Source organism: Pseudophryne corroboree, chromosome 3 (assembly GCF_028390025.1).
Source record: "Pseudophryne corroboree isolate aPseCor3 chromosome 3, aPseCor3.hap2, whole genome shotgun sequence".
Taxonomy (NCBI): Eukaryota; Metazoa; Chordata; class Amphibia; order Anura; family Myobatrachidae; genus Pseudophryne; species Pseudophryne corroboree.
Window position 1 is genome coordinate 212478583 of NC_086446.1, and position 25815 is coordinate 212504397.

Consider the following 25815-nt stretch of genomic DNA (forward strand, 5'->3'; position numbering starts at 1 on the left):
GAGCTGACCAGGAGGTTGTCCTTTCTCGGAATGATCCTCGACACGGAAGTGCAGAGGGTGTTTCTTCCAGAGGAGAAAGCATTGTTGATACAAACAATGGTCCGGGATGTCCTGAAGCCAGCCCGGATGTCGGTTCATCAGTGCATTCGCCTTCTGGGGAAGATGGTGGCCTCTTACGAGGCTCTGCAGTACAGGAGTTTCATGCTCGGCCATTCCAACTGGATCTCCTGGACAAGTGGTCGAGATCTCATCTACACATGCACCAGAGAATACGTCTGTCGCGAAAGACCAGGATTTCACTCCTCTGTTGGCTACAATTACCTCACCTTCTGGAGGGCCACAGGTTTGGGATTCAGGACTGGAACCTTCTAACCACGGATGCAAGTCTCCGGGGCTGGGGTGCAGTCACTCAGGTGGTCAAGCCTGGAATCCAGCCTTCCAATAAACATTCTGGAACGAAGAGCCGTCTACAACAGTCTTTTCCAAGCGGCCCATCTTCTGCGAGATCGGGCCATTCAAGTGCAGTCTGACGTAACAACAATCATCCTCTGGGCAGAAAAGCACGCGTTGGCGCTGTCGGCAATCTTCATTCGGGAGTAGACAGCGGTGAAGAGGACTTCCTCAGCAGACACGATCTCCATCCAGGAGAGTGGGGACTCCATCTGGAGATGTTCACGGAGGTAACAGATCTTTGGAGTGTACCTCAAATAGGCATGATGGCCTCTTGTCTCAACAAGAAGCTTCGGCGGTATTGTTCCAGGTCGAAGGATCCGCAAGCCGTGGCTGTGGACTCCCTAGTGAGTCCGTGGGTGTTCCAGTCGGTGTACGTGTTTCCTCCACTTCCACTCATTCCAAGAGTTCTAAAACTCATAAGGAGAACAAGAGTTCAGGCAATCCTCATTGCTCCGGTCTGGCCAAGAAGGGCTTGGTACGCGGATCTACTGCTAGAAGAGCCGAGGCCTCTTCCTCTTCGGGAGGACCTGCTGCAGCAGGGGCCGTTCACCTATCAAAACTTACCGCGGCTACGTTTTGATGGCATGGAGGTTGAACGCCAGATATTAGCTTGGAAGGGCATTCCGAACAAGGTTATTCCTACCCTGATACAGGCTTGGAAGGAATAACGTCTAAACATTACCATCGTATTTGGAAAAAATATGTATCTTGGTGTGAGTCCAAGACGTGTCCTACGGTGGAGTTTCAACTGGGACGGTTTCTCCTTTTCTTGCAAGCAGGTGTGGATATGGGCCTGAGGTTGGGGTCCGTAAAGGTCCAGATTTCGGCCCTATACATTTTCTTCCAGAAACAGTTGGCTTCTCTTCCTGAGGTTCAGACTTTTTTCTGAAATGGGTTCTGCACATCTAGCCTCCCTTTGTGCCGCCTACGGCACCCTGGGATCTTAACGTGTTGTTAGTTTCTCCAATCGTATTGGTTTGAGCCTCTGCTGGAGGTTGAGGTCAAATTTCTCACGTGGAAGGCTGTCACTTTGTTGGCCTTAGCTTCTGCTAGATGTGTGTCGGGGTTGGGGGCTTTGTCCTGTAAGAGCCCCTAGTTGATCTTCCATGAAGATAGAGCTGGGCTCCGGACACGTCAGCAGTTTCTTCCAAAGGTTGTGTCGGCATTTCATATCAACCAACCAGTGGCTACTGACTCCTCAATATCCTCAAAGTCCTTGGATGTTGTAATGTCTCTGAAGATCTACGTGAAGAGGACTGCTCGTCACAGGAAATCGGACTCTCTGTTCGTCCTGTATGATCCCAAGAAACTTGGGTGTCCTGCTTCTAAGCAGACTATCTATCGCTGAATCAGCATGCGTATTCTACTGCAGGATTGCCATGTCCTACGTCTGTTAAGGCCCACTCTACTCGTAATGTGGGTTCTTCCTTTGCAGCTGAGCAGGGTGTCTCGGCTTTACAGTTTTGCCGAGCGGCTACTTGGTCTGGGTCGAACACGTTCGCAAAGTTCTACAAGTTTGATACTTTGGCCTCTGAGGACCTACAGTTTGGTCAATCAGTTCTGCAGGATCCTCCGTGCTCTCCCTTCCGTTCTGAGAGCTTTGGTACATCCCCATGGTACCAATGTGGACCCCAGCATCCTGTAGGACGTAAGAGAAACTAGGATTTTAATTACCTACTGGTAAATCCTTTTCTCATAGTTCGTAAAGCATGCTGGGCGCCCGCCCAGTGCTTCGTTTTCCTGCAGTGGTTTTCTGGTTCAGTACAACTTTGTTTTTTAGTTAAGTACTGCATTGTTACTTGGTAAGTACTGTTTCAGCGGTTGCCAAGTTTCCAAGCTTGTTAGCTTGGTTTGCCTTATGTGTGTGAACTGGTATGAATCTCGCCACTATCTGTGTTAAATCCTTCTCTCGAAGATGTCCGTATCCTCGGGCACAGTTTCTAGACTAAGTCTGGTAGAAGGGGCATAGAGGGCGGAGCCAGCCCACACTCTCAAACTCTTAAAGTGCCAATGGCTCCTAGTGGACCCATCTATACCTGTGGTACTAATGTTGACCCCAGCATCCTTTACGGACTATGAGAAAAGGATTTACCGGTAGGTAATTAAAACCCTATTTTTATTCCACATAAATTACACAACTGGGAACTAGATTGCACCGATCAGCTCAGTGTGCAACATTTGTGTAGTTGTGCGACCGAGTCTGAATCTGTGTATGAAGTGCTGCGATGCCTCAGCTTTTTATCATGCCATCTGATTAATATAATAGCCTCCGCGTTCCAGAGGTGCAGGAATTTGCGATATTTCACGTTTTTATTTTTTTAACGCAACATTAATTTACAAGGAGGCTATTACATTTAGCCACTTGTGTGCTTCATGTGGACTTTATATGTGTTTGCAACCAGACAAGAATTAGTTTTAATCTAGTACACTTTGACTGGTGTATCGCTATGTCTGCAATGCGTAAAGAACACCAAATATAAAGAAAACTATGGTACGCTACTACTCTTGGAACATCTCAGTTGTGGTGGGTATCTTGTGCTGTATGCATATTAACACTAAGTGTATGAGGACACATCTGGTAGGCAGGTTAAAGGGCAGTTGATTCTGAGTGAAGGGAAAAAAAAAGCTCTGTTTGGACAAGTTGAACTTCAGGTAGTATTGTGACATCCAGTTTAGATGTAGTTGAGAGATATGGTCACACATGATAAGTGGATGGGCGGGGTCAGGCTATGAGCTGTGGGTAAGTGTGTCATCAGAATATAGGTGATATTGGAGACTGAATGAGTGATTTGGCTAACCATGAAAAGATATGTACAAGGGAGAAGACTTAGGGGAGAATGAGCTAGTATCTAAATGTATAGATAAAATTGTTCTGAAATATAATGCTTTATATAGGTGTGGCAACCTACTGTACCTGGTAAAAAATTGCAAAGTCTGAACAATCATTATGGCCATAAAAGGTGAATGTGGTCAAAAACTAAATTTTTACCTAATTATTGAGAGCTGCACAACCAAAAATATGATTAATTTATGCACACACTAAAGGTGGGTACACACTGTGCGATACGCTCCATGAGCGATATCGCACAGTGTGTTCCTTTCCCTCCCGAGATGCCAAAAATGTTGCATACATCCTGAGTGATACCGCAAATGATATCACTCAGTGGTGTCACGCCAGGGCCGGCCTGTACTGTACATGCAGTCTTGGCCGACATAGCCAAAATTGACCTGCATGTACGGCTGACAGAGGAGGTCGTTAACGACCCCCGGGAACATGTATCGACCATCGTTTACAGCTTATGCACTGTGCAATAGGGAGAAAATTAGTGATATTGGCTAAAATATTGCACAGTGTGTATGCACCTTAACGGTTTGTGGGTGTCTTTTGGCCCGTACACACTATGCGATATGCTCCATGAGTGATATCACATAGTGCTAAATTTAGCACAGCTACAATCAGGCACTCAGACATGCGGGGGGGATGCCCACTCATGTCAGTGCCGCCCCCTCCCCCCCACAGAAATGCAAAAGCATAACACAGCGTCGATGCTTTCGCATTTGACGAGTAACTCCCGGCCAGCGCAGCTCCTGCGGCTGTCTGGGAGAACCTCTTTGCTGCCCGGGTCGCAGCGGCTGCGCGTGACGTCACACAGCCTCCGCGGCCTGCCTCCCCAACGGTCCGGCCACGAATGCGTTGGCCGGACCGCGCCCCCTAAACGGCAGTTTAACGCCGCCATCCAGCCCCCTCCTTCCCAGCGTCAGTCAGGCAGAGGCGATTGCTAGGCAACGACGGTATTCGGCCGTCTGGCTTGCGCCAGCGCATGCGCAGTACTGACCGGATCGCACTGCTGCGATAAACTGCAACGTGCGATCGGGTCAGAATGACCCCCTATATCGGCAGATTGAGCTGCATGTACAGCTGACCGAGGGAGGCGATAATGATGTGCGGGACCGCACAACGTTCATCGTCCGCAACATACACACTGGGCAACATCACACACGATATCGCTCAGAAGGCTGGAAATGAGTCTTATGTGTAAGGGCCTTTTAAAAGCCTTTTTATTCCTGTCACTAGTAGCTAAGTATACATCACTGTTTGTGAAATAAGAATGCTTAAAGCAGGAGTGGGCAATATTTTAAGTTCTGGGGCTCATTTAACAATATTTCAGCTAACTGTCAATGGCTGTCCAAAAATATTTTGTATTAACAATACCTAGCCTTACATGCTTCTGTAGAAAAGATTCAGTAGGCACAAGTTTGGCTGTTCTGTTCATTTACCATTCAGTAGGTTCCTTAGCTACTATATTACCAAGGTTAACATGTTAATATTTCCTGAACCACAGAATGAGAAATAGATTAAACAGTCTGCCATGGAATCCTTGTTTACAATTCCTGTTAAACTAGGTAGCAAATAACCAATGTCCAAAACCAAGATATGCAGGTAACTTTATTCTAAATGAAAAACTGAAACACGCAAAACCTGTTAAGATACAAAATATAACAATGTGATCTATGTTAAAATATCTTGTATGTCCTTTTTAGTCATGGGGAGTATCCAATTAGAGGTGAGGAAACATCGGGCATGAAAATCGCTGGCTTATCAGGGCTAATAGGATAGCCCAAGGCGGGACAGTTAGCCGCAGTAATTGGGCCTTGTGCTCCTAATACTGATTACTGTGGCTATAGTTACTGTGCTACTTCTATTGCATATAGTAATCCATAATACCGCTCAACTAGATCTAGGTCACTTTTATTATATATACTGTATGTATGTATGTGTGTGTATGTACTGTAACTATATATTAAATTTAACATTTGCAAAACAAATTGTTGATACTCCATAATATTAACGTGCTATTTTTTATTTTGTGTTTGTTTCTTTATCAGATCTCAACAGCTTCAGAAAAATACAAATGCACCTGCTCTCTCATGGAAGAAAAATTACAGGTTCGAGCCTCTTTAGGTTCCAAATTACCCAAATTTGGTGGAACCAAGCCATTAGGAAGCTTTTTGCAGCAAGCACCAAATGGCACACATTCTGGTTTATTGGCTAAAGCCAGCTTTAGTGGGAAGAAACACAGCGATCAAGAAGGAACATCAGCATTTTCTTTGAACTGGAGAAAACTGAAATGTCAAAACAATGACCACAGTTCCAGAGAACCGCCTCATCCTTCCACTGAAAAAAAATGTTTACAGTCCCAGGGGGCAGTAGAAAAAGATTCACCCAGATTAGGAATAATAACAAAAACTGGGAAGCAAAGCAACATGTTGGTATCGCATAAAGAGGACCACAATGAGAACTTACTATCTAGTTCAAATAAATTTACAAAAAGTACACAGTTTGGCAGGACTTCCTATTCTGGGCTAAATGGCTGTAAAACTCAGGTTAATGGATTTTACACAAACAAGCCCCCTACAGGTTTACACAGACCAAGAGCTAATTCTGCTACGAGTAGAAACTTTACAAGTAAAGTTTTGTCAACTGACAACAAACCTTTTTCCAACGTTAGGCGATCACAGAGCTTTTCCCATTCTGTCCAAAATGCCTTGCTTCCACCTGCACTCTTGACCAGATCTCATTCTTTTAACAGAGATGTAGACGTGACAAGGCATTACCAATTACAGCATATACGAACAACTTTGAAACAAAACTTGCTGCCAAGGACAGCAAAACAGTATGGTATGCACAATGGTAATGATCCACATATGAAGTCTAGTTTTACAAGGACATACTCTGCAGGTTCATCTGCTGTATTACAGAAACATAGTTTGTCAAATGGGCCTGGTGTATCTGTTCCATTGGGTTACAAAATGAGCCGTCCATCCTTAAACAAATCAAACCGATCACAATTTCCCAGGGAGTTCAGTAATGATACTAAAAAGGATTCTTCTGTTGCCCTAAAAACAGGTAAAATGGAGTCTTTGTCTAACGGAACACGTCAAGGAACAAAAGAAGAAAACATGGAAGCCCAGGAGCACCTGGTTGTTGTTGATTATTCTTCTTGTGATAACTTAATAAAAGAAAACTACAAAGATAGTTATTGCAGTGAAGATGTTGATGAGCTCTCCATTTCTTCCTTGTCCTCTTCTGAGAAGAATGACTTCAGTGAAGATTTTAGTGATGACTTTTTAGAATTGGAAGACTGGAATAATACTGTTATAGTGGCAGAGCCTGAGAAACAATTGCCAGAAAAGCCATCTGACTGTTCATCAGATGAACTAAAAGACCAGAAAGAAACCGATATAAAAAACAAAGATGAATGGATAGGTGTGAATATATCAGGTAAATATTATTTGTCATCATGTAGTCATGTGTATCTGAATGCTTTATGTAGACAGATATATATTATGCATCCATGCATAGGAGCTAGGTCTGTGAGTGGCGGAGCGTGCACAAGATATGTGCTGCCGCGCCCACTAACCTTGCATAACAAAACAAATACAAGAGTCCTCCTTCTGCTGCACTATCCGCAAGTCCTAAACTAAGAGTAGTGACAATTTGTAAAAAAGTCCCAAATTTCAGAGTCCAAGAAAGAGAGCCATCAACAGTCTAGATGATTCAGGGTAAGTGGTGTTTGAAGATCCTAAATAACGGTGATTGACAGATGTCTATCATGAATGTGTGATTGGAGAGCTCCTTATAGGTACGCACCGTACTCACATGTACAATGTGCGTAGAGTGTCCATAAAGGTATCTTTCTCCTCCATACAATGTAATGGATTCTATCGGTCTCCTTTCCTTTCGGACTCCCCTCACAAAACAAAAGGACAAAGGGGTATGGAGACCCCGATGGTGTAATACGTTCGATATAGTGTCGTCAGAAAAGATACCTAAAAATTCCAAAGGCGACGTAAATCTTATTCGTAATCAGGAACGTACCGAACTTACATAAATACAAATGAAATACTCCTATAAAGGTATCTTTCAAAGGTTCAAATAATATGGGGATGATGCGTACCCCAAACTCACGTTCTGCAGAAGTTATGAAGGCACATCAATGTTTCTTTAGAGAGTGGTTTCCTGCCTCTTCTCTACCAGGCTCTCGTCAAGATCACAAGGTACATATAACCCACAAAAAAGAAGGTTTTATAATAGTATGTCCATTTATTGCAAAAAAAAGTTTTTTTAAAACATCCAAAAGTTTTTTTAAAACATAGATCACCATGCATACAATGGAGGAAAACATCCAAATACTGGGAGGTAGTTTGACAAAGACTTTTCAGTTGAAACGCGTTGGTGGTTAAGGAGGCACACCCCCATACCCAGGAGATCAGTACTTAGGAGTGTGGAAGTCCGGATTTACCGCACCCCAGGTTTGTTTTTTTCACAACTACCTCCCAGTATTTGGATGTTTTCCTCCATTGTATGCATGGTGATCTATGTTTTAAAAAAACTTTTGGATGTTTTAAAAAAACGTTTTTTTTTTTTTTTTTTAAATGGACATACTATCATAAAACCTTCTTTTTTGTGCGTTTTATGTACCTTGTGGTCTCGACGAGAGCCTGGTAGAGAAGAGGCAGGAAACCACTCTCTAAAGAAACCTTGATGTGCCTTCATAACTTCTGCAGAACGTGAGTTTGGGGTACGCATCATCCCCATATTATTTGAACCTTTGAAAGATACCTTTATAGGAGTATTTCATTTGTATTTATGTAAGTTCGGTACGTTCCTGATTATGAATAAGATTTACGTCGCCTTTGGAATTTTTATTTATCTTTTCTGACAACACTATATCGAACGTATTACACCATCGGGGTCTCCATACCCCTTTGTCCTTCTTTGTTTTTTGAGGGGAGTCCGAAAGGAAAGGAGACCGATAGAATCCATTACATTGTATGGAGGAGAAAGATACCTTTATGGACACTCTACGCACATTGTACATGTGAGTACGGTGCGTACCTATAAGGAGCTCTCCAATCACACATTCACGATAGACATCTGTCAATCACCGTTATTTAGGATCTTCAAACACCACTTACCCTGAATCATCTAGACTGTTGATGGCTCTCTTTCTTGGACTCTGAAATTTGGGACTTTTTGACAAATTGTCACTACTCTTAGTTTAGGACTTGCGGATAGCGCAGCGGAAGGCGGACTCCTGTATTTGTTTTGTGATTGCTTTGGTGGAGATAGAGTGACGTCTCCCTGGACGCCCTCACTGCTGCTATCAGTGGGCGCAGTAGATACTCACCTTCCATTGTCTGTATATAACCTTGCATAACACTTTTTTTTTTTTTTTTACATTTTAGAGTATTACTCACATGCACAATGGTTGAAGTGGAAATTTAGAATTGACCGCATAAAAAAAGTTTCTTCACCTCGCGTGTCTGTCTCGATCGATCAGTCATATACTGTATTCCCTTGTCCTTTAATCTCTCCCACAGCCCTATAGCTTCCATATGTTCTTATCATTCTGCCAGTTCTTCATTTCTCCCTGATATTATTATTTTCTCTGACGTCCTAGTGGATGCTGGGGACTCCGTAAGGACCATGGTAATAGCGGCTCCGCAGGAGACTGGGCACAAAAGTAAAGCTTTAGAACTACCTGGTGTGCACTGGCTCCTCCCCCTATGACCCTCCTCCAAGCCTCAGTTAGATTTTTGTGCCCGAACGAGAAGGGTGCACACTAGGTGGCTCTCCTGAGCTGCTTAGTGAAAAGTTTAGTTTTAGGTTTTTTATGTTCAGTGAGACCTGCTGGCAACAGGCTCACTGCATCGAGGGACTAAGGGGAGAAGAAGCGAACTCACCTGCGTGCAGAGTGGATTGGGCTTCTTAGGCTACTGGACATTAGCTCCAGAGGGACCGATCACAGGCCCAGCCATGGATAGGTCCCAGAGCCGCGCCGCCGGCCCCCTTACAGAGCCAGAAGACAGAAGAGGTCCGGAAAATCGGCGGCAGAAGACGTCTTGTCTTCAACAAGGTAGCGCACAGCACTGCAGCTGTGCGCCATTGCTCTCAGCACACTTCACACTCCGGTCACTGAGGGTGCAGGGCGCTGGGGGGGGCGCCCTGAGACGCAATAAAAAACACCTTGGATGGCAAAAAATGCATCACATATAGCTCCTGGGCTATATGGATGAATTTAACCCCTGCCAGAATACACAGAAAAACGGGAGATAAGGCCGCCGAGAAGGGGGCGGAGCCTATCTCCTCAGCACACTGGCGCCATTTTCCCTCACAGCTCCGTTGGAGGGAAGCTCCCTGGCTCTCCCCTGCAGTCATAAAAAAGAGAGGGGGGCACTAATTACGCGCAGTATTAAAAATACAGCAGCTATAAGGGGAAAAACACTTATATAAGGTTATCCCTGTATATATATAGCGCTCTGGTGTGTGCTGGCAAACTCTCCCTCTGTCTCCCCAAAGGGCTAGTGGGGTCCTGTCCTCTATCAGAGCATTCCCTGTGTGTGTGCTGTGTGTCGGTACGTTTGTGTCGACATGTATGAGGAGAAAAATGATGTGGAGACGGAGCAGATTGCCTGTAATAGTGATGTCACCCCCTAGGGGGTCGACACCTGAGTGGATGAACTGTTGGAAGGAATTACGTGACAGTGTCAGCTCTGTATAAAAGACAGTGGTTGACATGAGACAGCCGGCTACTCAGCTTGTGCCTGTCCAGACGTCTCATAGGCCGTCAGGGGCTCTAAAGCGCCCGTTACCTCAGATGGCAGATATAGACGCCGACACGGATACTGACTCCAGTGTCGATGGTGAAGAGACAAATGTGACTTCCAGTAGGGCCACACGTTACATGATTGAGGCAATGAAAAATGTTTTACACATTTCTGATAATACAGGTACCACCAAAAAAGGGTATTATGTTCGGTGAGGAAAAATTACCTGTAGTTTTCCTGAATCTGAGAAATTAAATGAGATGTGTGATGATGCGTGGGTTTCCGCCGATAACAACTGATAATTTCTAAAATGTTATTGGCATTATATCCTTTCCCGCCAGAGGTTAGGGTGCGTTGGGAAACACCCCCTAGGGTGGATAAAGCGCTCACACGCTTGTAAGAACAAGGGCTCTACCCTCTCCTGAGATGGCCGCCCTTAAGGATCCTGCTGATAGAAAGCAGGAGGGTATCCTAAAATGTATTTACACACATACTGGTGTTATACTGCGACCAGCAATCGCCTCAGCCTGGATGTGCAGTGCTGGGTTGGCGTGGTCGGATTCCCTGACTGAAAATATTGATACCCTAGATAGGGACAGTATATTATTGCCTATAGAGCATTTAAAAGATGCATTTCTATATATGCGTGATGCACAGCGGAATATTTGCCGACTGGCATCAAGTCTAAGTGCGTTGTCCATTTCTGCCAGTAGAGGGTTATGGACACGACAGTGGTCAGGTGATGCGGATTCCAAACGGCATTTGGAAGTACTGCCTTATTAAGGGGAGGAGTTATTTGGGGTCGGTCTTTCAGACCTGGTGGCCACGGCAACAGCTGGGAAATCCACGTTTGTACCCCAGGTCGCCTCTCAACATAAGAAGACGCCGTATTATCAGGCGCAGTCTTTTCGTGGGCAAGCGGGCAAAAGGTTCCTCATTTCTGCCCCGTGACAGAGGGAGAGGAAAAAGGCTGCAGAAATCAGCCAGTTCCCAGGAACAGAAGCCCTCTCCCGCCTCTGCCAAGCCCTCAGTATGACGCTGGGGCTTTACAAGCAGAATCAGGCACGGTGGGGGCCCGTCTCAATGAATTTCAGCGCGCAGTGGGCTCACTCGCAAGTAGACCCCTGGATCCTTCAGGTGATATCTCAGGGGTACAAATTGGAATTCGAGACGTCTCCCCCTTGCCGTTTCCTAAAGTCGGCTTTACCGATGTCTCCTTCTGACAGGGAGGCAGTTTTGGAAGCCATTCACAAGCTGTATTCCCAGCAGGTGATAATCAAGGTACCCCTCCTGCAACAGGGAACGGGGTATTATTCCACACTGTTGTGGTACCGAAGCCGGACGGATCGGTGAGACCGATACTAAATCTAAAATCTTGAACACTTACATACGGAGGTTCAAATTCAAGATTGAGTCGCTCAGAGCAGTGATTGCGAACCTGGAAGAAGGGGACTACATGATGTTTCGGGACATCAAGGATGCTTACCTTCATGTCCCAATTTACCCTTCTCACCAAGGGTACCTCAGGTTTATGGTACAGAACTGTCATATCCGTTTCAGACGCTGCCGTATGGATGGTCCACGGCACCCCGGGTCTTTACCAAGGTAATGGCCGAAATGATGATACTCTTTCGAAGGAAGGGAATTTTAGTTATCCCTTACTTGGACGATTCCCTGATAAGGGTAAGATCCAGGGAACAGTTGGAGGTCGGTGTAGCACTATCTCAGGTAGTGTTGCGGCAGCACGATTGGATTCTCAATATTCCAAAATCGCAGCTGATTCCGACGACTCGTCGTCTGTTCCTAGGGATGATCCTGGACACAGTCCAGAAAAAGGTGTTTCTCCCGGAGGAGAAAGTCAGGGAGTTATCCGAGCTAGTCGGGAACCTCCTATAACCGAGACAAGTCTCAGTACATCAATGAAAGGGTTCTGGGAAAAATGGTGGCTTCCTACGAAGCAATCCCATTCGGCAGATTCCACGCAAGAACTTTCCAGTGGGACCTGCTGGACAAATGGTCCGGGTCGCATCTTCAGATGCATCAGCGGATAACCCTGTCACCAAGCACAAGGGTGTTTCTCCTGTGGTGGTTGCAGAGTGCTCATCTTCTAGAGGGCCGCAGATTCGACATTCAGGACTGGGTCCTGGTGACCACGGATGCCAGCCTGCGAGGCTGGGGAGCAGTCACACAGGGAAGGAATTTCCAGAGCTTATGGTCAAGCCTGGAGACATCACTTCACATAAATATCCTGAAGCTAAGGGCCATTTACAATGCTCTAAGCTCAGCAAGACCTCTGCTTCAAGGTCACCCGGAGTTGATCCATTCGGACAACATCACGGCAGTCACCCACGTAAACAGACAGGGTGACACAAGAAGCAGGAGGGCAATGGCAGAAGCTGCAAGGATTCTTCGCTGGGCGGAAAATCATGTGATAGCACTGTCAGCAAGTGGGGACTTCACCCAGAAGTCTTCCACATGTTTATAAAACTCGACAAGTATTGCGCCGGGTCAAGGGACCCTCCGGCAATAGCTGTAGACGCTCTGGTAACACAGTGGGTGTACCAGTCAGTGTATGTGTTCCCTCCCCTGCCTCTCATACCCAAGGTACTGAGAATTATAAGATGGAGAGGAGTAAGCACTATATTCGGGCTCCGGATTGGCCAAGAAGGACTTGGTAACCGGAACTTCAAGAGATGCTCACGGAGGATCCGTGGCCTCTACCTCTAAGAAGGGACCTGCTCCAGCAAGGACCCTGTCTGTTCCAAGACTTACCGCGACTGCGTTTGACGGCATGGCGGTTGAACGCCGGATCCTGAAGGAGAAAGGCATTCCGGATGAAGTCATTCCTATCCTGATCAAAGCCAGGAAAGATATAACCGCAAAACATTATCACCGCATTTGGCGAAAATATGTTGCGTGGTGCGAGGCCAGTAAGGCCCCGACGGAGGAATTTTCAACTAGGTCGATTCCTACATTTCCTGCAAACAGGAGTGTCTATGGGCCTGAAATGGGGGTCCATTAAGGTTCAAATTTCGGCCCTGTAAATTTTCTTCCAAAAAGAACTAGCTTCAATCCCTGAAGTTCAGACGTTTGTGAAAGGGGTACTGTATATACAGCCTCCTTTTGTGCCTCCAGTGGCACCTTGGGATCTAAATGTAGTTTTTGGGTTCCAAAAGTCACATTGGTTTGAACCACTTAAATATGTGGAGTTAAAATATCTCACATGGAAAGTGGTCATGCTGTTGGCCCTGGCCTGGGCCAGGTGCGTGTCAGATTTGGCGGCTTTATCCTGTAAAAGCCCTCATCTGATTTTCCATTCGGACAGGGCGGAATTGAGGACTTGTCCTCAGTTTCTCCCTAAGGTGGTTTTCAGCTAGTGTTCACTCTAGCCTTCTTTCGCGGGGCGCTGCGCCCTGCCCCTTTTCCAAGTGTCAGAATGCGCCCTGCCCGTTTGTGCCCGCCCTGCCGCCCTGCTGATTACTAAAGGACTGCCGCGCCGGGCCGCACTGAAACTCCTCTCTCCGCACTGCCACTCCTCTCGCATCGCTGTCAGCGCCGTCACTCCTCCCGCTACGCTGCCACTGCTCCCGCCATGCTGCCACGCCTCCCTGCTGCTGCCTCAGGCTTGTCGCGCTAATGCGCTCACAGCACTCGGGTCTCGGCAATACTGTAGGCTGCTGGTGAGATGAGGAGGGCTGGGTTTGCCTCTCCTGCCGAGGCAAACCCAGCCCTCCTCTGTGCACATGACCCAATAAAAGAGGATGCCGGGTAGGATCAGTGTGGCGGGCATTTTCTTCCAGCTCCGCGGTGTGTGACGGGGGACCAGCGCGATCACTCCTGCAGCATCAGCCCCCAGTAAGTTGAATTGACACACAAACATCATCTAAGACTAGTGCTGCCACACTAAGCTATTTATCCTACTGTATATGGGTCGCCTGGTGCCCCTTTAGTTTTAATCTGGCAGCATTCAACTAATCTTATAGTTTAATGAACTATATAAACCCTATTTTGACACTTCAGAAATAAACTGGCAGCACATGAATGTTATATAAACCAACCTGGGGCACCTTCGCTTCAATCTGACAGCACATTTAAAATACGATGTGCGCTAGTTTATTTCTGAAGTGTCTCAATCAGGTTTATATAGCAACACGTGCTGCCAATTTCACTCTGAAGTGTATCAATAGGGTTTATATAGCAATATGTGCTGCAGGTTTTTTTTAAGTGTCTCAATAGGGTTTATATAGCAACACGTGCTGGCAGTTTTTTTTCTGAAGTGTCTCAATAGGGTTTATATAGAAACATGTGCTGCCAGTTTAACTCTGAAGTGTCTCAATAGGATTTATATAGTTTAATAAACTATATAAACCCTATTGAGACACTTCAGAAATAAACTGGCAGCACATTAATGATATATAAACCATTCTGGGACACCTTCACTTCAATCTGACGGCACATTTAAACTTAAAATGTGCTGTCAGATTGAAGCGAAGGTGTCCCAGGATGGTTTATAAGCTACAATGTGCTGCAAGTTTAAGACACCTGCATACATATTACAGTATGTACACCATTTTGCCCTTCTAAATTAAAATGTGCCCTCCCGAATCAAAAATGTGCCCTCCCGAATCAAAAATGTGCCCTCCCCGAATCAAAAATGTGCCCTCCCCGAATCAAAAATGTGCCCTCCCCAAGGTCAGCACCCTGCCCTAAAAAAATCCTAGAGTGAACACTATCAGCGTTTCACCTGAATCAACCTATTGTGGTGCCTGCGGCTACTAGGGACTTGGAGGACTCCAAGTTGCTAGACGTTGTCAGGGCCCTGGAAATATAGGTTTCCAGGACGGCTGGAGTCAGAAAATCTGACTCGTTGTTTATTCTGTATGCACCCAACAAGCTGGGTGCTCCTGCTTCTAAGCAGACTATTGCTCGTTGGATTTGTAGTACAATTCAGCTTGCACATTCTGTGGCAGGCCTGCCACAGACAAAATCTGTAAAAGCCCATTCCACAAGGAAGGTGGGCTCATCTTGGGCGGCTGCCCGAGGGGTCTCGGCTTTACAACTTTGCCGAGCAGCTACTTGGTCAGGAGCAAATACGTTTGTAAAATTCTACAAATTTGATACCCTGGCTGAGGAGGACCTGGAGTTCTCTCATTTGGTGCTGCAGAGTCATCCGCACTCTCCCGCCCGTTTGGGAGCTTTGGTATAATCCCCATGGTCCTTACGGAGTCCCCAGCATCCACTAGGACGTCAGAGAAAATAAGAATTTACTTACCGATAATTCTATTTCTCGTAGTCCGTAGTGGATGCTGGGCGCCCAACCCAAGTGCGGATTGTCTGCAATACTGGTACATAGTTATTGTTACCAAAAAAATCGGGTTATTGCTGTAGTGAGCCATCTTTTCTAGAGGCTCCTCTGTTATCATGCTGTTAACTGGGTTTAGATCACAAGTTATATGGTGTGATTGGTGTGGCTGGTATGAGTCTTACCCGGGATTCAAAATCCTTCCTTATTGTGTACGCTCGTCCGGGCACAGTATCCTAACTGAGGCTTGGAGGAGGGTCATAGGGGGAGGAGCCAGTGCACACCAGGTAGTTCTAAAGCTTTACGTTTGTGCCCAGTCTCCTGCGGAGCCGCTATTCCCATGGTCCTTACGGAGTCCCCAGCATCCACTACGGACTACGAGAAATAGAATTATCGGTAAGTAAATTCTTATTATTATTACATTTTATTTATAAGGCGCCACATGTGTTTCGCAGCGCCGTAGAAAGGACAGTACAGGGGACAAAACATTGCATTACAGTAAATAAATAACAGAAATAGAGTACAGGTAACAGAGCACCACACATTCTCAAGACATAATACAGCTAAAATGTAAGTATTGAGGGAGTGATCATCGTACTACTAGAGGCTGGTGGCCATAGATGGAGATGAGCCTTTACTAGCAGGATAAAGATGGTCGTTGAATAGGGGAGAGCTGTGAGTGAAATGTGTTGAGACGAGGGCTTAGATAACAAGAGGAAAGAGGGCCCTGCTCTGAAGAGTTAACAATCTAATGGGGAGGGGCGACAGACAGATGACAAGAGGTGCAGGCAAGTGGGAGGTAGCCTGATGGCAGTATGCAAGCAAAGCTGAGATGTTCACTGCATGAGGCAGGGGGGTGGAGGCGCGGCTTCAGCACTGGGTTATGCATCGGGAGGGTATGCTTTGATGAATAGGTGGGTTTTTAGTGCCCTTTGAAGCGTTGCAAGGTTGGGGAGAGTCTAATGGAGCGGGGGAGTGCGTTCCACTGAAGGGGTGCATGGGAAGCCGTGACCAGGGCGGTGGCGAGGCGACGGTCATTAGTCGACCGTAGGGGGCGGGAGGGAGTATGAAGGGAAAGGAGGTTGGAGATGTAGGGAGCAGTGGAATTAGAGATGGCCTTGTAGGTGAAGGTGAGGAGTTTGAAGAGGATTCTGTAGGGGAATGGGAGCCAGTGTAGATTTTGTTGAAAGGGAGTGGCAGATGTGGTGCGGCGGGAGAGGAAGATAAGCCTAGCCTAGATGTGTCCCCTTTGTTCTTACAATTTCTGTAGTGCTGTGCTCTGACTTGGAGTCACAGTGGAGTAGGAGAGGGGACAGCTCTATAACTAATGTTTGCATATCCTGCTTTTACTGCTGTTTTATAGACAGGTACTGGAGAAGACCCACATGGTGCATACTCTCTAGATCAGTGGTTCCCAAACTCTGTCTTCGAGGACCCCCAACAAGTTTACGTTTTCCAGGTCTCCTCACGGAATCATAAGTGAAACACTTAGCTCCACCTGTGGATCCTTTTAAAATGTGGCAATGAGTAATGAATACACCTGTACAGCTGCTAGGTGACCTGTAAAACATGAACTGTTGAGGGTCCTTGAGGACATAGTTTGGGAACTACTGCTCTAGATTTATACGCCAAGGGGCAAGTTCTGTTAGGCGCAAGTTGGCTAATAATTGCTTAAGAGTTTCTTATGTTATTAGGATCTTAGTACACAGAATAATTAGTGTGGATGAGGTAAATAGAGGTAGTAAATTGAAAATAGGAGTGGTGACAGAATGAGATACAGAGCAGTAGAATTTCAGAAATGCAGGAAATAGTAATACCAAGGTAATTCAGACACTATTTGCAAGTATATAACCTGTGGTTAATGCACACAGGTTAACAGTAAGGCAAATGTTTAGCTGAGGAAAGATGAAAAATGACAGTGTTTGTTTATGCAAACAGCAACCCAGTGTACCTTCATCAGCTATGCTTCTCAGACCAAAATTTGTATCCCAGGTATTTACAATGTCAAGCAAAACATTGCATTTCAAATGTTTATCAACAGAAATTGGTTGTATAGTGTTCAGAGTCAGTGAGGATTGGAGGATGTTAGAAATTAACATACAGTTGTAGTTGTGAAGCAGTCCAAGCGTTGATGTAGCTGTAAGATGTTTGCTAAGTCCAGGCGTAACCCTCTGAAACTTCGTCCCTATTCGTCAGTCGGCCTTACTAAACACTAATAAGTACTGTTAACCTACAAACACGTTTGTAAGCACATTGATTGAACCACCACCCCTATACCCATCATCCTTTAAGAAGGAGAGCAATAAAATATAAAACAAATGGTGAGAGGTGAGGTAACATCACGGATTCACAAAATATATTACAATAAAACAGGCTAAAATCTGCTTCTAACAATAATTGCAGTTACCTAATGATACACAGTCCTGCAATTCAGCACACACTTCTTTCATAGATCCAGTTTTACACTTTAATTGATTAAAGCAACTTGTTTCTTCATGTACAAATATAAATTCCCAAAGATTGAAGCACTACATAAAAGGGTAGCAATTAGTACATTCTGATATTTCCTGAGACTGTACTCCTCATCTACAACTTCATCTCTTCTAAAGTATTGAATGAAAACTCAACAATGTACTATCCTTTAATTATGTCTAATAGGAATCCCTCTATTGGCGGTCACTGGGTATGTTTAATGGAGCTTATAATGATGAATGTGCACTGAAAAATACATCTACGTGCTTTGTGACATCACCCAATCAGATTGTCATCACCCAATCAGATTGTGCTGCTGTTTTCAGGGCTTATTACATCTCTCGCTCCAGCTGACATAATTTTCTTTATTCTTTACCAATTGTTCCACTTCTCCAAGACTTGCAGGATTCGGATAATAGCAATCTCTTGGGTTGCTCTAGTTGTAATCATTGGGAATTATGATCTCAGTGGTGGAACCCATAATTGCCTGCTATCATGGAATAATTAGACAATGCACTATTTTGTAGTAGGATCTTTTCAAGTTTAGCACTGTAATTTTAATGAGGCCTTAACTGAGCAATCTGTAGAATGGTATGAGGACCTAACTTCTGCAGTAAAAATCATCTAGCGTTCACTTATTTTATGTGCCCATATGGTCTTCAATTTTACTGGATACTTATTTTTTACAAATAAGAGCAAAGATTTGCTTGTTTGGGTCTAAAACAGAAAATGTTGTTTGCAAGTGACCTTTATGCTGTATAGCATTCAGTTACTTGGATTTTTATAGTTTAATTTTATATTTGTTTTTAATGCTTTGTAATAGTTATTAATTGTAAATGTTTTGTGATTTTTTTATTCTTTATATTGTCTTTCTCTTACATCCTAGAGGATGCTGGGGTCCACATTAGTACCATGGGGTATAGACGGGTCCACTAGCAGCCATGGGCACTTTAAGAGATCAATAGTGTGTGCTGGCTGCTCCCTCTATGCCCCTCCTACCAGACTCCGTTTAGAAAATGTGCCCGGAGGAGCCGGTCACAGCTAGGGGAGCTCTTAGGAGGTTTCTTAGTTTTTTTTGTTTTATTAGAGCATTAGGTTACAGGAAGGCTGCTGGCAACAGCCTTCCTGCTTCGTGGGACTTAGTGGGGGAGTAGGAACCAACTCTAGAAGTTAATGGTTCTCTATCTCCGCTGACAGGACACTGAGCTCCTGAGGGTGATGATCGCAAGACCACGTTGCGACCGCTCACTCCCGCAGCACAACCGCCACCCCCTAACAGAGCCAGAAGATAGAAGGTGGTGAGTACAGCGCTGGCGTCCCGGTTAGCAGGTCGCCAGCGGGTATGGCGGCACAAGGGTGGGAGCGCAACTCTGACAGGCTGTGCATACATGAAGCTCAGCAACACTAAGTGTAGGCGCTTGGAGAGGTGTCCTGGGCGAGCACGGTCACACTAAACTGGTCATAGAAGCTAACAGGGGCTAATCCCACAGTTAGCATAGTATACCTCCAGCCAGTATAATCAAATTTGTGCGGGAAGCCGCACGCCATTACAGGGGTGGGGCTTCTCCTCAGAGCGGATCCAGCTCTCTCCAGCGCCATTTTTCTCCCTGCAGACATAAAGGAAGATGCTGACAGGGAGCGCTGACCCTCCACATAACTCCAGTTATCCTCTGCGGTACCAGGGTGTTATAGACAGGGGGGGGGAGTGTATTGTTAGTACTAATTAATCTATTAAGGTTACTTAGTCAGCGCCGGGCTTTTATCATAATAACTGCCCACAGGGGCGCTGGGTGGCTGGCTCCTTAGACTCTGTGACTCTCTGAATGTACTCTGGGGGTAAACTGTATCTGACATTTTTTTTGTGTGTGTGTGTATATACCACATTACCTTGTCTAAGGACTCTGTGTCCTGTGCTGCAGAGTGTTTATCTTCTCCTGAGGAGTCTATTCCATGTACTCAGGACTGCAATATACTGTCTCAGCCTTTGCAATCCGAAGCCCATGGGTGGATTCTTTAAGGGGAATGATATCCCAGATTTCTACAAGGATGTCACATATTGAGAAAGAGACGCAGTTTTTGAGGAAATCTGTGGAGGGGTTACAATATTTGGCCCCCACTACTTCATCAAAAACCCCACCTACATACCCAAAGCGTACACTTGCAGAGATACTGCAAGCTGACACTGATGGTGAGTGGGATATGCGGGGTGGGAGGAGGATGCATCCCTTGCTAAAGGAGTGCAACTAATGATTGAAGTAGGGATGTTTTACACATTTCTGAGAACGTACCTGAACAGGTGAAGAAATCTTATTTTACAGAAAGTAAGAAATCCTCGCTTACATTTCTGGTTTCCAAGGAGTTAAACTCTTTAGGGCCCCATATACAAGACCGATAATGCCCGATTTCAGCCCAGTTCAGGCATTTGGCCCGATATATTGGGTGAAATTGGGCATTTTCGATGTGCTTTTCCGTCGATCCGATGCGCGTTCCCGTGTGCATCGGATCGGATCCCCCTAGATCCGACATATCACGAGTGCTGCACTCATTATATGTCGGATCCTGCAGTAAATGGATGGGAAAGTAAAAGATACATCGTACGCAAAAAAAATGCATATGATATATCTAATACTATCCAGCCAACGGGGAGGCTGCCAGGAGGTTGGAGGAAAACTTATATGACATGATGGACCGTCATGTCGTATAAGTGTATGGGGCTTGGAAAACCCAGAGAAAAAATTCCAGATCCCAAAAACGGTTCTTATTGCTTTCCCTTTTCCTGAAGAGGATAGAAAAAAGTGGGAAACCCCCCCCTATAGTTGATACTTCTGTATCTAGGTTGTCAAAAAGGTGGTTTTACCTGTTCCTGGTTCAACCGCTTTGAAAGAGCTGGCTGACCGCAAAATTGAGACTACACTCAAATCACTGTACACAGCTACTGACGTAGCTTTAAGGCCCACTATTGCTTGTGCGTGGATTTTTAAAGCTATAGTGAAGTGGTCCGGCACATTGCTAGAAGATTTAGATACTATGGATAGGAGTGACATTGATTTGTTCTTATGTCACATACAGGATTCCGCGGGGTTCATGGTGGAGGCTATGAAGGACCTTGGCATGCTGAATGCACGGCATACTTCTCTGGCGGTCTCGGTGCGCAGAGGACTCTGACTATGCCAATGGACTACGGATGCAGAATCCAAGAAAAGTGTGGAGAACCTACCCCTTTACAGGTCAGGCTCTGTTTGGGGATGCGTGGATCTCCACGGCAACTGCGGGTAAGTCAACCTTTCTTCCCTCAGCAGCGCCACCGGCTATCTTATCCTTCGCCTACACTGCAGTCCTTTCAGACCACAATATTTAAAAAATCCAAATCCCCTTCCACCTTCTTTAGGGGTGGTTGGGGAAAGTCCAGAAAACCTGCACCATCAGGTTCCCAGGAACAGAAACCAGGTTCTGTTTCCTCAAAATCGTCAGCATAACGGTTGACCTTCCAGCTTGGAGGTCTGACAGGTGGGAGCGAGACTAAAAGCTTTCAGTCATGTTTGGGCGTCATCATGCCTAGACTCCTGGGTAAAAGATATTGTTGCCAAGGGTTACAGGCTGGAGTTTCAAGAGCTCCCACCTCACAGATTCTTCAAATTGGGCTTACCAGTTTCGCTGACAGAAAGGGCCATCCTACAGGAAGTCATTCAAAAATTGGTTCAAACAAATGTCATTGTTCCAGTTCCACTTCACCTGTAACACAAGGGTTATTACTCAAGCCTGTTTGTGGTACCGAAACTGGACTGCTTGGTAAGACCAATATTAAACCTAAAGTCATTGAACCCCTACTTGAGGGAATTCAAATTCAGGATGGAGTCTCTGAGAGCAGTGATCTCAGGTCTGGAGGAGGGGGCATTCCTAGTATCCCTGGATATCAAGGATGCATACCTTCACATTCCAATCTGGCTGCCTCACCAGGCTTATCTCAGATTTGCGCTGCTGGACTGTCACTATCAGTACCAGGCACTGCCTTTTCGCCTATCCACAGCACCAAGGGTGTTCACCAAGGTCATGGCAGAGATGACGCTACTCCTCCGCAGACAAGGTGTGAACATAATTCCATATCTGGACGATCTGCTGATAAAAGCATCTTCCAAGGAGAAGATGTTGCAGAGTATTGTTCTCTCAACTCGGCTACTCCAGCATTATAGATGGATCCTGAATCTTCCAAAGTCACATTTGGAGCCAACAAAGAGACTGCCCTTCCTGGGGATGATACTTGACACGGAAGTGCAGAAGGTGTTTCTACTGGTGGAGAAAGCGTTGGTGATCCATTCAATGGTCCGGGAGCTAATGAAGCGAACCTGGGTATCGGTTCATCAGTGTATTCGCCTTCCGGGGAAGATGGTTACCTCCTACGAGGCTCTTCAGTACGGAAGATTCCATGCAAGGTTCTTCCAACTGGATCTCCTAAAGAAGTGGTCGGGATCACACCTTCACATGCACCAGCGGATATGCCCGTCACCAAAAGCCAGAATTTCACTCATCTGGTGGCTCCGAGCTTCTCACCTACTTGAAGGCCGCAGGTTTTGGGATTCAGAACTGGATCCTTCTAACCACGGATGCAAGTCTAAGAGGTTGGGGAGCTGTCAACCAAGGGGAAAATTTCCAAGGAAGGTGGTCCAGTCAGGAATCTCTCCTTCCGATAAATGTTCTGGAACTAAGGGCCATTTACAACGGCCTTCTACAAGCGGCACATCTTCTGCAAAATCAAGCCATTCAGGTTCAGTCGAACAACGTCACAGTGGTGTCCTACATAAACAGACAGGGCAGAACGAAGAGCAAAGCTGCGATGTCAGAGGTAACAAGAATCCTCCTCTGGACAGAAATCTACGCAGTGGCGCTGTCAGCAATCTTCATTCCAAGAGTGGGCGACTGGGAAGCGGACTTCCTCAGCAGACACGATCTCCATCCAGGAGAATGGGGTCTCCATCCGGAGGTGTTTGCAGAGGTGACAAGCCGATGGGGCGTACCTCAGATAGACATGATGGCCTCTCGCCTCAACAAGAAGCTTTATAGGTACTGTTCCAGGTCGAGAGACCCACACGCAGTGGCGGTGGACGCACTGGTAACTCCGTGGACGTACCAGTCAGTGTATGTGTTCCCTCCACTTCCGCTCATCCCAAGGATTCTCAAGCTCATAAAAACAACAAGAGTTCAGGCAATCCTCATTGCTCCGGACTAGCCAAGACGGGCTTGGTATAGATAGTCATCTTTATCTTGGCCTCTAATAGGATTAACTGAGCCAGGGCAGTTGGACTTAATCCCCTGCTGCAATGACTTTATCCCCTGCTGTATTGTTCTCTTATTGTATTGCAGCTGAGAACAGTAGATGAAAGGCTTATAAACCATGGTGTGACTAGGCGCAGCATAGAAGCAAAGATAATCATGACTCTATCTGTACGCGGATCTTCTGGAATTACTGCTGGAAGATCCGAGGCCTCTTCCTCTTCGCGAGGACCTTCTCCTACAGGGGCCATTCGCCTATCAAGACTTACCGTGAACGCCAGATCTTAGCTCAAAAAGGCATTCCCACCCTGATACAGCCTAGGAAGGGAGTAACGTCAAAACATTACCATCGGATTTGGAAAAAGTATGTGTCTTGGTGTGAATCCAAGAAGTTTCCTGCAGTGGAATTTCAACTAGGACTGTTTCTCCTCCTTCTGCAAGCAGGTGTGGATGTAGGCCTACGCTTGGGCTCCATAAAAGTCCAGATTTCGGCCTTGTCTATTTTTTTACAGAAACAACTGGTGGCTCTTCCTGAGTTCAGACATTCTTGAAAGGTGTTCTGCATATTCAACCACCCTTTTTGCCTCCTACGGCACCTTGGGATCTTAATGTGGTACTGCAGTTCCTGCAATCGGATTGGTTCAAACCTTTACAGGACGTGGACATCAAGTTTCTTACTTGGTAAGCGGTCACACTGTTGGCATTGGCGTCTGCTCGACGTGTGTCGGAATTGGGGGCTTTGTCATACAAGATCCCCTATTTGATTTTCCATGAGGATAGAGCTGAGCTCAGAACGCGTCAGTAATTTCTTCCAAAGGTTGTGTCAGCCTTTCATATTAATCAGCCTTGGTCCTTGGATGTTGTGAGGGCTTTGAAAATGTATGTGAAGAGAACTTCTCGTCACAGAAAGTCGGACGCTCTATTCATCCTTTATGATCCCAACGAGATTGGGTGTCCTGCTTCTAAGCAGACAATTTCTCGCTGGATCAGGTCCAGGTCTAACACTGTTATTCTACGGCAGGATTGCCGTGTCCGAAATCTGTTCAGGCCCACTTTATTCGTCTTCCTGGGCGGATGCCTGGGGTGTCTCGGCTCTTCAGCTTTGCCTAGCAGCTACTTGGTCGGGGTCGAACACGTTTGCTGAGTTCAACAAGTTCGATACTTTGACCAAACTTTAGGTCCTCAGATGCCAATCAGTTCTGCAGGAACCTCAGCACTCTCCCTCCCGTACTGGGAGCTTTGGTACATACCCATGGTACTAATGTGGACCCCAGCATCCTCTAGGACGTAAGAGAAAATAGAATTTGAATTATCTGCGGGTAAATCCTTTTCTCGTTGTCTGTAGAGGATGCTGGGCGCCCGCCCAGTGCTTCATGTTCTTGCATTGTTACTTGGTTCAGTTTGTGAGTTCAGCCGTTGCTAAGTCGTTCTAAGTTGGTTAGCTTGGCTTTCCTTTTGTTGTTAGTGTGAGCTGGTGTGAATCTCACCACTATATGTGAATTTCCTTCTCTCGAAGTATGTCCGTCTCCTCGGGCACAGTTTCTAGACTGAGTCTGGTAGGAGGGACATAGAGGGAGGAACCAGCCCACACTATTAATCTCTTAAAGTGCCCGTGGCTCCTAATGGACCTGTCTATACCCCATGGTACTAATGTGGACCCCAGCATCCTCTGCGGACTACGAGAAAAGGATTTACTGGTAGGTAATTAAAATCCTATTTTTATAGTCATTGTAAAAAGGTAGCAATAACATTGTTAATGAGCTAGCCAGCCCTATATGTGAAGGAGAATCATTCCGGATGTGACAATTTAACACATTCTGGGAATGGTTTATTGTATGTAGCAGCAGGGTAATGTTAAAGCTTTAAACATGTTGTGTTTCCCAACTGTTATACAGTAATACAAATGTATATATCCTCTAAAAATATGCTTTATATGCTTCTCTGTACAATCACTGTGAACTTTATTGCTAGCTCTGTGTAGCTTACACGCTGAATATGAATAACTGTACAAGTTAGAAAATATGCCTCGGGTTTGGTTTCATAAGGGTCAATAAAATTACCTTGGCAACTGAACTAGTGTCCCTTATCTTGCTTCATAAATGAAGGGGCTTGTCAGTCTATTTTAGAATGCTATTGCAAGAGCTTTTTCCTATTTCAGTCTGCTGCGGTGGTATTTGAAGAAAGTTTGTATGTTTTAGATAACCTAATTTGTTCCCGCTGTATTAGGGAAAAAATATATATTGTTTTCTGGTCTCCGCATAACACAGTAACAGTTGGAAAAAATCAGTTACAGGTTGAGTATCCCATATCCAAATATTCCGAAATACGGAATATTCCGAAATACGGACTTTTTTGAGTGAGACTAAGATAGTGAAACCTTTGTTTTTTGATGGCTCAGTGTACACAAACTTTGTTTAATACTCAAAGTTATTAAAAATATTGTATTAAATGAACTTCAGGCTGTGTGTATAAGGTGTATATGAAACATAAATGAATTCTGTGAATGTACACACACTTTGTTTAATGCACAAAGTTATAAAAAATATTGGCTAAAATGACCTTCAGGCTGTGTGTATAAGGTGTATATGTAACATAAATGCATTCTGTGCTTATAATTAGGTCCCATCACCATAATATCTCGTTATGGTATGCAATTATTCCAAAATACAGAAAAATCCGATATCCAAAATTCCTCTGGTCCCAAGCAT

At 45.4% G+C, this 25815-nt stretch overlaps 1 protein-coding gene across 6 annotated transcripts in view; it reads left to right on the top strand.

The window, feature by feature from the left end:
- The window catches only part of CCSER2 (coiled-coil serine rich protein 2), a 377220-nt gene that overhangs the window by 88107 nt on the left and 263298 nt on the right, over window positions 1-25815 (top strand). For 4 of the 6 annotated variants that reach the window (XM_063958811.1, XM_063958812.1, XM_063958809.1 and 1 more), the window contains exon 2: window positions 5341-6736. In XM_063958811.1, coding sequence (XP_063814881.1) covers window positions 5383-6736 — 1354 coding nt within the window. In that variant the 5' untranslated portion in view covers window positions 5341-5382. The remainder of the gene's footprint in view (window positions 1-5340; window positions 6737-25815) is intronic. The other 2 variants (XM_063958813.1, XM_063958814.1) reach the window with 1 other exon arrangement.